This window comes from Pochonia chlamydosporia, chromosome 4, assembly GCF_001653235.2.
Source record: "Pochonia chlamydosporia 170 chromosome 4, whole genome shotgun sequence".
Lineage (NCBI taxonomy): Eukaryota > Fungi > Ascomycota > Sordariomycetes > Hypocreales > Clavicipitaceae > Pochonia > Pochonia chlamydosporia.
In genome coordinates this window covers 3,480,421-3,494,249 of record NC_035793.1, presented here as the reverse complement: position 1 = coordinate 3,494,249, position 13,829 = coordinate 3,480,421, and the positions used below count along the sequence as shown (strand labels likewise).

The window sequence follows — 13,829 nt, the reverse complement described above, 5'->3', positions numbered from 1 at the left end:
AGTGCACATGCAAGTGGCGGCGTTGGCAACAAGCTACCAGTGCCATGTCCCAGCCAGTCCATGTCTGCTGGCGTTCACTGCTAGTTCAAGGCACGCACGGGGTGATGAATTGATGCGTGGCTGGTTATGGCCCCACCAGAGCTACCAGACATGTCCCCTCCCGTCACTGGAGCCGAACCTGACGTAGTGTCTAGACTCCAGTGGCTCTAACACTAAACCATCCATGTCAAATAGGTCAACCACAAGACACCAGACTTCACCTGACATCGTGGCGTCAAGAACCTTATTGAGTGATGCCACCGTGACATCTGTCGCACCAGACCTCGAAAGCCTATCTGCTTGTCTGACTGCGTCATATATATAGAGGATTTTTAATTGCAACACCGATATCGACTCGTCCTCTTGGACTTCATCCCTACATCACCACCTTGGCGCATGGCCACCGACACTTCGCTACCATGTTCTGCCAAAAGTGTCGGCAGCCGCTGAAGCTGGACGGGTCTCTCGAAGGCCTAAATCCGGCTGCTTACGATCTTCTCATATGTGAGGCATTTCCTCTATTGCTTTAGCTTTATGGACGTTGTACTGACTGCATGTCATTCGCCAGCAGCAACCACGCAACAACCATCCAAGCGACAAACCGAGCCCCGATCCTCGCTTTTACAATCACAGGAGCAAGCTAGAAAATCTCTCTACGATCGAGTATCGCAAAACTCGACCCAGCCAACGTTCAAACGACATCATGGAGGCAATCCACGCGACTCGACCATGTCATTCATCTACCTGACTGAGTCGCAGGTTGGTCATCCACAACCAACAGCTAAGGAGTCGCCCCCAGCTCCGCCGCAACAGGCCAAGAGGTCAAATTCCAATCAAGAGTCTGTTTCAGCCAGCCAACAATCTTCAAGAGGCGATGAGATGGAAAGAATCAACAGATTATTCGAGATTCTCTCCGCACGATCCGACATAGACCATCCCGTTTGCGTAGAATGCACAGATCTCTTGATAGATGGACTACAAAGAAAGCTGGAGGCTTCGTCCAAGGAGCGAGATGCATATGTACAACACCTTAGACAAGTTAAAACAGAACGGCCCGGTACAGACGAGATCAAATCTCGTCAAGAGCGCCTCAAAAAGGCTGAGAAGGATAAAATCGCTGCCATGGATAATTTGCGACAGCTGGAGAAAGAAAAAGATGCTCTCGACGAGGAGATTTTGGCGCTTGAAGAAGAATCCCGCCAGCTCGATAAGGAAGAGGAGACATTTTGGCGAGAACGAAATGCTTTCGCGACGAAAATGGCCGATTTCCAATCAGAACGGGACAGTATCAACGCCAAATACAGCCATGATTCCCAGCTGCTTGACAAGCTTCAACGGTCAAATGTCTACAACGACACGTTTTGCATCAGCCATGATGGCAGTTTTGCCACCATCAATGGGCTTAGACTCGGAAGACTGTCTAATAAACCAGTGGATTGGCCAGAGATCAATGCAGCCTGGGGTCATGCTCTCCTGTTACTTGTCACCGTGGCCGAGAAGCTCGACTACAAATTTCACGGATACGATCCGCAACCAATGGGAAGTACGTCCAAAATCATTCGATACGACGTGCCCAGTCCGTCGTCCAGTCGACTTGGCACCCGAGCCATGCAGGCACCTCCGAAGAAACATGTTTTGGAGCTGTACAGTTCTGGAGACATGCCTTTGGGCCTGACATTTATGCACCGCAAGTTTGACAATGCAATGGTTGCCTTTCTGGACCTGGTAAGGCAGCTTGGTGCTCATGTACAGAAACAGACGGAGCGGTCCATGAACGTGCTCTCCCTCCCGTACAAAATTGAAGGTGATAAGATTGGTGAGGTGAGCATCAAGCTCGGAATTGCACAAGATGATGGTTGGACAAAGGCATGCAAGCTCACTCTCACATGCTGCAAGTTCCTTCTAGCACACGCCAGCAATGTTGGGTCACATGCCATGAGCACAAATTCATGAACAGGAATGAAAATAGTCGTTGCGTGCCAAATTGAGGAGGGCAATCTTCCAACTCGAATTCAAGACACAGACACAAACTTGACAACATTGGCCATCCCAGGACCAGTGCCCAAAGAAGCTGACAACCAACAGAGTGGCGTTCACGATGTGATGTGTCTTGGTGCTAGGCAACACCTGGGTGCGCCATACAGGTCCCCTGTCCTGCCCTGCAGTGTGAGGCTGAACGGCATACACGATCTGTTGGATGGATGCCCTTGAATGACCCGCTTGGAATATGGCGGCCACTGTTCTGTTTTGACGCCTCGGTGTCACTAACCATCCAGTTGCAGTAGCTTTTGACGAAACTCGGACAAATCTTGCACATAAGTCAGTGAAGGAGTCACCATGACTGGCAATGCTTCAAGGCAACCCCCGGTTCTCAGGACGAGTTCACAAGTCGTGTTACCCCACCATAGCAGCCTAGATTCATCAATTGACAAACGATCTCACCAACTCTGCTTGTTGGCAGGGCGGACACCCAGGCAAAATGCTGCAGCCAGCCAGCCTAGTTGGCAACGCCCACGCCGTGTTTCCGTGGTCACGCTTACACAAACTGCTGCCTCCGTGCGAGGTACATGATTGGAGATTTAGTCGAATGGAGTTCAAAATGACCAAAGGAACGCCCTGCAGTGGACGGCTTCCAGTCGATACGTTCGTTTCCATTCATAAGCTAGAATTTATCGTGCCTGGATATATATCGTGGCTCCTGCTAGCATTCTCTCAGTGCCACCCTCCTCCTTTTACCGCTGTCACTTCATCGCTTTTCGTAACTATAATCCACGACTGCAAATATCGCCCGCAGCTTGCTGTCAGGTCCTACCGCTAGTCAGCCTTTGCAAGATGCCTACAATCAGTGTTGACGTTGATGATGTCGAGTCGGTTGTCAGCCTCGAATCGGAAGGGCCTCACCCGGCAGATAGGCTGCCCAAGTTTGAGAGACACTCAATCTTAAAAGTAAATGGGAAAGTCCCAGAGGTTGTGTATTCTCTCCATCTGCTGGACAGCCGACAGCAAATCATAGACCGTAAGAAAGACCGACGATACAAATTTGGCCAGCCGAGAAGAAATGTTACTGATGCAGCATGAACACACAGACCTCCAAAGCGACGAGCCATTTGACAAGCAGGCGGGAAAGCCTGACTGGTTCGGTAATGACGCATCACCCGATTCTGCTGGCGAAGACAGCCGTGAACGACGTTCCGGCCGGGCAGGCGAGCAGCCGGTGATCGAAATTGTCAATACGGTCACCACTAGAAGACGGCCAGGGGATCGTCTTATCACTCGACCGTATGGGCGTACCTTGCCAACCCATATCAGGCATCCTCAACCGGTCATTTACGAAGACGCTCGATATGAGGAACAACATTACAACGGAGTCACCAGACGCAGTTCGCACATGGTTATTCATTCAACATACATCATAAACGCTCTGAAAGCAGTAGTGGCGTATTATCCCGACTTTCACCTTCACGCGCCACGAGTGATTGTTGATGCTCCGTATCATGTGTTGTATCACCACCGTGAGGAGCTCGCCGCCTACAAGGACAATCAACCTTCGACGCACGAGGAAGATTACAAGTTGACCGCATCCCATCACATTGACGTGCTTCTGAAGTACCTGGATGCCACATATGGGCGTGAGTTCCGGGAAGAAGAAGCCCGCCACAAATTACCCAATCCCGTCACCACACATGAATGGTACTGGACTTTGTTCAAGCCTGGTCAGGTTGTTTACGCGCAAAGGGATGGGGCGTGGGGTGCCTATATCGTCAGTGGATTTGTAGCACCAAGAGCACCAGGCGACCGATATCTGATATATGCGTGGTATCTAAGGGCAGATGGCGATACAATTATCAGAGATACGACAAAGTTCTCGGTAAGATTCTGGGAGGGCGAAGTTCCTATCAACAGCCTGTCAGTGTTCCCTAAGGAATTTTGGACAGAGGACCTGCAGGGTCAAGTTGGAAAGTCCGAAAAGTCGGAAAAGCCCGAAAAGCCTCTAAGGGAGAAGCTCATCGAGCAAGGGAAACAGCTCTGGGAGCTTCTCAAGGCACCCACGTCGAAGCAGTACAATGGGGAGCTTGTTGACGACGTTTTTGACGTCAAGGATGTCCAGAAAGGCTTCGTAAGCGGTCGTGTCATTTGCGACTCGTCAGGCTTTGATGAGTTTTGTCCCGCAAACAAGAACTTCAGTAATCGACACGACGAGAGGACATACGAAGTGAGGCATCGAAATATCAGAACACGAGATCACGACGATGATGCCTTTGACCTTTTACCACACTCGCCGCCTCGTTGTGGGTGTCGAGCCTGCGTCGCCAGGCCACAGGAGTCTACCGAAGAGGTCGTGTTCCAAGACTTCTACACCCACATACCCGAGTTAGACGAGGCGCCCGACAACGACCTCTTTTACATGGTCTGCAGCCAGCTCATTCCCGGATTCATCCTGTCGTCTCGCCGCTGGGGAATTTTCAAAATCTCCAACCTGTCAGACATCAAACCCGACAAAGAGGCGTTCAAATACCTCGTCCTAGACGACAAGCTCAAACGCACCGTCAAAGCCCTTATCGGTCGCTTTGCAGCCTCCATCGACAACAAAGTCGCCCCCTGGGGTAACGATTTCGTCAAGAGCAAGGGCGAAGGCCGCATCTTCCTTCTCCACGGCCAACCTGGCGTCGGCAAAACCTCCACAGCAGAATGCATCGCCGAGCTCGCCAACCGGCCCCTTATCCCCCTCACATCCGGCGACCTCCTCACCTCGCTCGAGGACGTCGAGAAAAATCTCACCTACTTCCTCACCTTGGGTCAACGCTACGGCGCACTAGTCCTGCTCGACGAAGCAGACATCTACCTCGAGCACCGCACAGCCAGCGACATCACCCGCAATGGCCTCGTGTCCATCTTCCTCCGTGCTCTCGAATACTACCGCGGCGTGCTGTTCCTCACGACCAACCGCGTCCAGTCTTTTGATACTGCCTTCCTCAGCCGCATCCACGTAGCCCTGCACTATAAGAACCTCACGAATGAGAACCGTGAGCGAATCTGGGCCCATGCATTTGAGAGACTTGTGCGTGATTCCAACGGCAAGATACACGTCTCGTCTGCGGCGAAGGACTATGTATTCCACCACGAGGATGTGCAGGTGTTGAAGTTGAATGGACGAGAGATCCGGAACGCAATGCAAACGGCCTTGGCGCTCGCAGAGAGTGAAGCAGAGGAGGAAGGTGATCAGATCATTACCATACGAGCGAGCCACTTGGAGGCGGTTGTGGAGATGAGCTCAAGCTTCAAGGGGTATGTTGCTGGTTTGAAGGGCCGAGATGGTTGCGAGGGAGATAAAGAGTGAGATGGGGGCATTTTCACTAGGTGTTGTTTACGCTTATGATGAATGAATGACTTGCTTATTTACATGCTACACACAGATTGGATATCAGATCTTTTTATGGCAGATTTATCAAGATATTACGAGAGGGTGTGTCGATTATCACGCCTCAGAAATTTGCAACGTCAAGTTCACAAATGTCGCATTAAGATTCATGAGATTTTGAACTTATCTTTATACACGAACGCTCACCGCGCTCCAACATACACATTTTGTGAGGAAACTCCCATCCCCAACATATGAAACCTATCGTACCCAAACCCCTATAGACGTGTCCTGGTCTGTACCCTGAACTAGAAAATATAACAATGCATGGTATTCTTCATGTCACCCCTTATTCACAATCACGAGTAAAAATGGCTCCGTTGCATGCCATCAGCAGTGGCGTACTCCTTTTTCCCCTCTTGCAAAGCCTCGGATGAACTTGTCAGTGAGTTCGCTCTGCTGGAATCACTAGGCGCGGCCTTGAGCTTCTTGACCTCCTGGCCAGGACGCTTCAACACCTCCAGATATGTAGAGGGCAAGTAGCCCTGGCGGCCATCACGGGCACGGCACTGCCACCATTCACTAGGATTACCGACGGGGTCGTTCTTGGTGAGAACGGCAACTAGATCGCCTTTTCGGGCTTCCAGTTCCATGGAGGAGTTGTTGCCCTGGGGGAGGTAGTCGTACATGAGGCGGCAGAATTCGAGCTTGGACGGGTCGACGGGCTGCTGTGCCTCGAGGGCTTGTTGTTGGAGACGGCGCTCCTCTTCTTCTTGTGAGGCGGCGAGGGTGCGGATCATCTTGGACATGAGGTAGGGGAGACCAAAGGCCGCGGCGAGGAAGAAGAAGAGAGGCTTTCGAGAAGCCTTGGCGGGACCGGGGGCACCATCGGGGCCGGGACGGCCTTCGAAGCGAGCAAATGCTGCGGGTGTGAGGGCGGTTGCGTCTGCTGGAGGAGGGCGGCCGGTGATTTTGGCGATGAGTGTGCGGATCCAGCGCATGAGTGTGAAGATGCCTAGGATGGAGCCTAGTGCGTCGCGTAGGTTGCCGAATTGCTCGGCGACTGATACCATGGCTGTGTTTTGAGGTTAGTGATGTGAACTGAAGAGATTTGGTGGTGAGAGGGTAGCGTAGCATACCGAAAAAGCTCGAGTGTGTCGCCATGTATGTGCTCTCAAGCATTTGGGCGAATCCACCAAAGGCAGTTACTATACCCTCCAGCATCTGAAAAGTAGCCGCCGTGCCATTGCTAAACCGGGTGGTCAAGCTGTTGGGGTCGTTGGGATTCATGCCTCCCATGCCGCCCCCATACATGCCGCCGTACATGCCTCCGCCGTAGCCTCCATAGCCGCCGTACATACCACCACCATAGCCGCCCATTCCCCCCATGCCGCCAAACCGTGAATATGGACTTGAGTACGGTGATGAATATGCGCTGCCGTAGGCACTATAAGGTGAGGCGCCCATGCCCATGGCACCTGCGCGGCTGTAGGCAGAGGCATTCTGATTAACGGTGGAGGTGAGAGAAGTAGGACGGTCGGGGACAGGAGGAGCGGTGGAAGACGCTGGAGAAGCGGCAGTTGTGGTCGATACTGCTGGAACTGCAGCCGTGGTAGAAGGAATAGGAGCTGTTGTTGGCGATGAAAGTCAGCATGTGAAAGGTTGTCAAGCAAGGAGCAACGACGTCAAGGATTTGAACGTACCGGAGGTGGCCGCAGTTGCGCCGGGCCTCTCCCAAGGCTTAGGCGGCGAGGCCATTACGACAGATTATGTGAATTGGAAGATGGCGGAGATGGAGGATAGGATGTGAATCTCCGGGTTAAGGGTTAGGCGTGGTGATTGTCGCTACGTCAGGCCGTTTTCTGCCGACTGGATGGAGTGGGCCGAGGCGACTTCGGAGCGACCCGATCACAAACGCGCTCGTGATGGTATGAAGCAGTCGAACTAACGAAGAAAACAGAAGGATTTAGAAAAGGGAAACGGCAATCCTCTCGCCAAAAGGCACAGATGGCAAGCGATGCTTGACGAGGGTGAGGGGAGGCAAAGGGTGGATTTGAATGATGGAATAAAGAAATCTGGGGTGGAAGGCCTTGTGCTTGCTTGACCTGTGAAGATGTGGGGACGAGACCTTGGCTTGAGTGGCAGCTGGCAAAGGACTGATCAGTCAACTGGCAAACTGGCACTGGCAATGGTCGCTGGCCGTGGACCCGTCGAGCGACCGAGCCGCGGGTCCCAGATGCGAAAGGGTGGTAGAAAAGTGGGGCCATCCTTTATGTGGCCGCTCACGTCGCTCCATGAAGACTGGGCAAGGCTTGTGCCTCGGCATTTTGACTCCTGTTTGGCCGTGGCTCCGGCCAGGCCGTGGTGGGTGCAGACTCTCAGACTCTACTCAAATAGAGGCAGTCTATGCATGATGGCGAAATGCCGACACTGGTCCGATTGAGGCATGCCATAGATGCAATGGTATAGTTACCTCGCAAGTTGGACTTGGTTTGCAGGATATCTAGACGTTCGATCTTGGCTCATCGTGAGTTGAAGCCATCTGCACCCGCAACAAGACTCGCCCAACCCAGGGCTCTTAGCAATATCTACATGCAGTAGCTACTGTAGTCTTTGATGCTTTGAGCGCCTCTTGCAATGCCCAGAACATTAGAACATGTCGCTCGTCCGACAAGTGTGCGTTCACCAGTCATCTACAATTGAACTAGCCGTCATTTGATACAAACGAGCACAGACAAACGCCATTAAGCGATAGCCAAAAGCGGATTTTACGTTTTGTTTCATTTTTATTATCTCTTAGGCGGCTCCATCTATCAATCTGCCATGAACCATAAACCTCGACCAACCGACATCCAGGTGGCGACGATGTCATGGCACTGCAACTCACAGCTTACATAACATCCTCATCCATACAGCCACAACACCACACTTACACTTACACTCCATCACCAGGACATCACTTCACACTCGACTCACTACCTTCTCATTCACAATCTCCTTCAATCTCATTCCCCCTGATAAAGTCTCCCTCACCATGACCTCACCAACATAAACCCAATGGCATCACCCAAACCCCCCCAAGACCTCATCCCCAACCCATTCATCAAAAAGCGCAACCTCCAATGGACACTCACATCCCCTAAACCACCCTCACCCTCTCCCTCGTCCTCACCACCAACAACCTCCGCCATCGAATCCGGCAAAGCAAACATCACCGACCCCCTCACCCACTTCACAACCCACCTCACCCAGCACACTCTCCCCTCCCCAACCGCCCTCCTCCCCATCCACGCCTACAACACCCTCTACTCCTCCTCCCTCACCTGCCAATCCTCCCACTTCGTCATCCACCAGCACGACCACCCCATCGCTGGCCTGCACTACGACCTCCGTCTCCAAATCAACCCCTCCAGCAGCGCATCCTGGGCCATCATGTACGGACCCCCCGGCGACCCAAACAGCGTCCGCCTCAACCGCAACGCCACCGAAACCCGCGTCCACTCCCTCTGGAACCATCTCATCGAGACTGCCTCCTCGCAGACCGGCTCCCTCCTCATCTGGGACACGGGCACGTACACCGTTCTCCCGCGACGCAGCAAACACGCTCCGCTGGAGGATCCCGCCTCTCAGAAAAGCTCGGCAGACGACCGCACGCAGCAGCAGTTACTGCAGGAGGCGTTTCGCAACCGCAAGATACGGATTCATCTCCATGGGGCGAGGTTGCCGGAAAACTATGTGCTGAATATACGTCTCACAAAAACGGAGGATGCGGAGGGGAGGGCCAAGAGCAGCAGGCGTCCACGGAAGAGGAGAAGAGTGAGAACTGATCCCCAGACCTCTGAGGGAGATACATCTGATGAGGATATTGTTCCCAGGGGCAAGGAGATGGGAAAGGATGCGTCGGCCATGGAAGCGGAACTACAGGAGCTGGAGGACGAAGAGATTCGACGCACGAATGCCTACCCTGGTGCTTCCAACACCATTGACAGCATCCACCAGCGGAAATGGTATCTCTCCCTGGACAGGGAGGCTTGCGGGTTCGAGGAGCGGAAAGAAGGCGGCAGGACCGTCTGGCGCATGCCGTCTGCGACAGATGAAGAGCATGAAGAGGGAGATGCGATGCAGAGGCTGAGTTTCCCCTTTTACGTGCGAGGCGTGGAACACGAACGGAGTGTTGTGACGGCCCGTAGAGCTGAGGATATCATGCGGGATGAGGGTGTTGGGAAGTTTGTACGGAGGAAGGGGTGGCTACCAGTGTTGAATTGACGATGACATGATTTATGAGTTATGATAATCAATGAGGTCCTTGACCATGCGCCAGAAAGGCGCCGGGGCGTTGAAATGTGTATGTCTTAATAGCTGTATTTTAGCAAAAGTATTTCCCCTAAACGAGAGTTGAAATTTCCATCATGTGACCCTGCCAGGTCAAAGGAATAAAGCACAACAAGCTACGTGGTCTTGCTTTTTCAAATCATCCTCCAGATTCGTTATCTCAAACGCCAGTTCATGCATGTACAAAATTGTAGCTATGGCTTCCTGTTCTCCCCATACAGAAGCATGCCAATCCCAAACTATCCTATAAATTCGCAAACACCAACCCTAAATTCACACCATGTTATACACTCGCTACGCCTTTTCCACGGGAGTTGGCGCAATTCGCCTCTTCTTAGGCTCCTTGGCATCTTCTTTTTCGCTTTCACTGGCATCTCGTTTCGTGCCTGCAACGCTTCCCGCAGCACTTCTGGGCGTTTCTGGTGGCGTTGTGATCGGAATGCCCTGTGCCTTTCCAGAGTTGGCTGCCGTCAAGGCTGGGACACTGCCAGCAATGAGAGTAGGGTTGCTAACGACGCCCGTTGGAACGGACGAAGACTGCGTTGCCACTGATGATGTGGAATTGGAGCGTGTAGGAGACGATGGCCGTTGTGATCCTGCAGGCGCCGTGGCGGGTGGTGATGGTGCCGTAAATGAACTGGCTGAGTTGCGGTGGTGGTGAGATCCGTTCGGGAAAGGGGAGGGAGGTGCGAAGCTCGTCGTCGGCGTCGGAGTTGGCGTGTTTTGATTGGAAGCTGCAGTTGTTACAGTCGCTGTCGTCTTTGGGGGACCGACCTCGCCTTTGTAAATCTCACCCAGCTCTCCTGTTGAAAATGAGAGAGTTGAACAAAATCCATCTGAGGATGAGATGATCAAAGTGAGACCATCGCTCGACCTGTACCATGTTAGTCAACAAGAACACAAACAGAATGGGAGGGTGTGAAATTCTTACCAAGCAAGATCAGTAAAGGTGGCGCAATGCAGGTTGCTCACAATACAGATTGGAGTCTTTTGCTGAGTATCGTACAATAATACGGAATCCTGGGTTGCAACGGCATAAACCATGCGATATGGGAGGGAGAAGGCGGGCTTTGGGCCAGGCGTCGATGCATCGGTCTCGACGCTAAGTGACTTGGACTGAGAGCCACCCGTCTCGGATGACACGCTCGCGGGAGGTGGCGGTGGCTCCATGACTGCGGCACCAGGAGAAGACTTGGATACAGGTTCTGGCAATGATGGCAGTTGCTCTTCGGCTGATGAGGTGTCGATGGTGATATGTTTCGTAACAGGTGGTGACTGACGCAACGTGTAGTATACGGGAGAGCACTTCACCACAACCGACGGTTTCTTGTGCCCCGGCAAGTGGGCAATCGGGGGTTTATTGATGCCACCTCGCGTATATATATAGACGGTATTGATCACTTCGTAGGTGGGCTTGGCATCCTTCTCCGAGTGGTGCTGGGTTTGATACTGGCCGGATGGTGTTAGCAGAAGACTGCCATCGGGCGTAAATGTGAGTCGACGGAAGAACGAGGTCAATGTCTCGTTAGCATAAAGGCTAGCGTTCTTGGTGCCCATCTGGGGTTTGGGCGAAGCTTCCATAGGCATTACGGCCGGAAGAGGCAACGTCGGGGCAGGTGAAACCGAACGCCGTGACGAGAACGATGATCTTCGACTATGGCTCACGACGCTAGGAGGATTCATCGGTAAGGGAATCGACGTTGGTGTCCCCGGTGCGGACGGTACAGGTGACCCGACAGAGGCACTTGAATCCATCATGGAAAGCTGCGCCCGATGGCCAAAGTCTGGAGGGGCAGGACTGCTCGACGATATTCGTCGAGGCGGCAAATCTGCCTTGATATGGCTAGCCAAACGAGGGGGTTTATCGTCGTGACTGAGGGTATATTGGCCGTCTTTTGTTTTGAGAGAGTAAATGTGCACAGATCGATCGGAAGACTGCGTAGCAATGTATTCGTTGAGCGGATCCCAGGTAACGCCCTGGACGTAATGGCTATGCTCGGCGATTTGCCTGACGAGGGTGCCTGTAGACTCTCAGTTAGCTTGTGGTACGTGACGTGACGATGCAGCCCCATCCAATTCACTTACCAGAGTTAGCATTGTATATCCTAGCAATGTTGTCCATGCTTCCAATGATGAAGTGCACAGCATCGGGAGACCAAGCCAGGTCATATATCTCAGCTCCGCTAGATCGACACATATGTTTCGCTCGCCATGATTCCTTATCTTCCATGGCATCTCCGCCAAAATTCGAGGTAGCGAGTTCGCTTGGTACCCAGAGAATTACATTGCCATCATCGCCGGCCGACGCGAGGGTTTCGCCTACATAGTTTGACGGATTAGCACAGGTCATTGCACACGATGGCTAGTATCACCAAAAGCGAATCAAGGGAGCATTTGTATCAAGCTCTGCATGCTTGCTTGCGTACCTTTGGGAGCCCAGCGAACTACATTGACAGCTTGGTTGTGCTTGGACAAAGTGGATAGATATTCCACCTTTCGCTCCGACCCATCAGACTCAACCTTCCAAATTCGAACGTGGTTATCACCACCGGCGGTTGCAAGACGACCTTTCCCGCCGGGCTCGAAGTGTGCCGAGTAGACGGGGGCATTTTGGTCGTGCCAATTGATGATGAGGGGCGTGGCCTTCATCGTGATAAAGGCGATTACTAAGGCGGACGACTATTGCACCGCATGTGGGAGGTAGAATGGTAGTCGGTGGGAAGGTGTGGTGATGTCGGGTGTTGAGAGATGGCAAGTTGGATGTTGAACTCGGTATCGCTTTTGGTGTTTGTTGGCTGGCGTGCCAGAGCTCTGGTTTGGTGGTGGTGTGAAAGTGAAATTGGTCCAGCTGTGGCTCGAGGACTGCGGGACGGGATCGTGTAGATGTATGTTTCGTGAGGGAATAAGGGCGACAAGGGGGCTGCCGACGGTCGTTGGTAATAAATGGAAACGAAGCGGAACGGATTGGCGGTTGGAAATTAAAAGTGAGGTGAGATGCAGTCAGGCGTGGTTGGATCAATGCATAAAGCATAAGACGCGAGGCGACGGACCATCAAATGACACCAGGCTGGACTTCGGTGCTTAGCTAGCACGGGAGTAGCTGCTTTGCCAAGTTGAGAGACCTTGTCCAAGAATGCAGCGACCAAATCAAATGGGATCAATCAATACGATGGATGGGGTCGTTGGGCCAGCCGCCGTGGCCAGGTCAGACTAGCCTCGACTGGAGGTTTGGTTGCCCATTGCTGGGAGGCAAGAGTCCATCGAATCGAATCAAATGCCACCAGAACAGTTCAAAGTTGACCACACCAGAATTGACCAGACGTGGCGCGCGTGAGACGTGCAGCGCCGCACCGCACCGCACCGCACTGCACTAGACTGCAAAGCACAAGCACGTACCAGACAGGCCACACCAGCACTTGAGAGTCTCAACTGGTTGAATCGCGTCAAGGTGCCGCCTGCATGTGAGCATTTGAGCTTCAAAGTGGGGTTAATCCAAAGCCAAGGTTCCGGTTCCATGTTGGCTTCTCCGGGCTGCCAAATCAGTTGACACTTCAATGACAATTCTTACTTTCCTTTACCACGCAAGTTGCCGTCAACACCAGATTACTCTCTGCTTCCAAAGTTCAACTGGGCCATATGACATGGACACTTGAACCACCATGTCACCCCAGTGGACCGATCCATGAGCTGACTTCTCACATCTTCAATGTTGGGTAGATTGGACCCCGGAATTTCGGCCCATGCAGATTCAATGTTTACCATGCTCCGTCGAAATCAGACGAGTCAAGTCCCGAAGTCTTCAATCACGGCCTCACCAACTCGCCAACTCCAGCGAACGCTACTTCCTACGCCCACCAGACAACAAAGTCATGCTCATTATCTCCATCCTGCTTCACGCATACCGTGCAGAGCATCCCAAACAAAGCAGCAACTATCAATCTACAGTCAAACTGCCACCAATCCATCAACCCTGGAGAACTACTTCATACTCCGTTCATACATACGCCCGCCTCCTGCCATCAATCATTGACCGCCACCCAACGCCCACCACCCATCAAACAAAGCCGCATCACTCAATGCAAAGAATCCAATCCAAGGT

General features: G+C 52.6%; 5 protein-coding genes across 5 annotated transcripts; 3 read left to right on the top strand and 2 right to left on the bottom strand.

Annotated features, from left to right (window-relative positions):
- Positions 1 to 458: 458 nt before the first annotated feature.
- VFPPC_16090 (beclin-1) lies at positions 459 to 1,992 on the top strand (the record flags this gene model as incomplete). The annotated part of the gene is made up of 2 exons (XM_018293843.1): positions 459 to 543; positions 608 to 1,992. 2 exons carry the CDS (start codon positions 459 to 461, stop codon positions 1,990 to 1,992), a joined length of 1,470 nt encoding a protein of 489 aa, XP_018144057.1.
- Positions 1,993 to 2,871: 879 nt separating this feature from the next.
- VFPPC_08449 (ATPase) lies at positions 2,872 to 5,377 on the top strand (the record flags this gene model as incomplete). Its single annotated transcript, XM_018287160.1, has 2 exons — positions 2,872 to 3,055; positions 3,126 to 5,377. 2 exons carry the CDS (start codon positions 2,872 to 2,874, stop codon positions 5,375 to 5,377), a joined length of 2,436 nt encoding a protein of 811 aa, XP_018144056.1.
- Positions 5,378 to 5,757: 380 nt separating this feature from the next.
- Positions 5,758 to 7,156, bottom strand: VFPPC_08448 (Pex13 protein; the record flags this gene model as incomplete). Its single annotated transcript, XM_018287159.1, has 3 exons — positions 5,758 to 6,473; positions 6,538 to 7,026; positions 7,102 to 7,156. 3 exons carry the CDS (start codon positions 7,154 to 7,156, stop codon positions 5,758 to 5,760), a joined length of 1,260 nt encoding a protein of 419 aa, XP_018144055.1.
- Positions 7,157 to 8,455: 1,299 nt separating this feature from the next.
- VFPPC_14409 (ABC1 domain-containing protein) lies at positions 8,456 to 9,664 on the top strand (the record flags this gene model as incomplete). Its single annotated transcript, XM_018292178.1, has 1 exon — positions 8,456 to 9,664. The coding sequence occupies one exon, from the start codon at positions 8,456 to 8,458 to the stop codon at positions 9,662 to 9,664; it is 1,209 nt and encodes a 402-aa protein (XP_018144054.1).
- A 360-nt stretch (positions 9,665 to 10,024) lies between these two features.
- On the bottom strand, positions 10,025 to 12,379 carry VFPPC_08447 (chromatin assembly factor 1 subunit B; the record flags this gene model as incomplete). The annotated part of the gene is made up of 4 exons (XM_018287158.1): positions 10,025 to 10,604; positions 10,662 to 11,751; positions 11,816 to 12,049; positions 12,157 to 12,379. 4 exons carry the CDS (start codon positions 12,377 to 12,379, stop codon positions 10,025 to 10,027), a joined length of 2,127 nt encoding a protein of 708 aa, XP_018144053.1.
- Between the last annotated feature and the right edge of the window lie 1,450 nt (positions 12,380 to 13,829).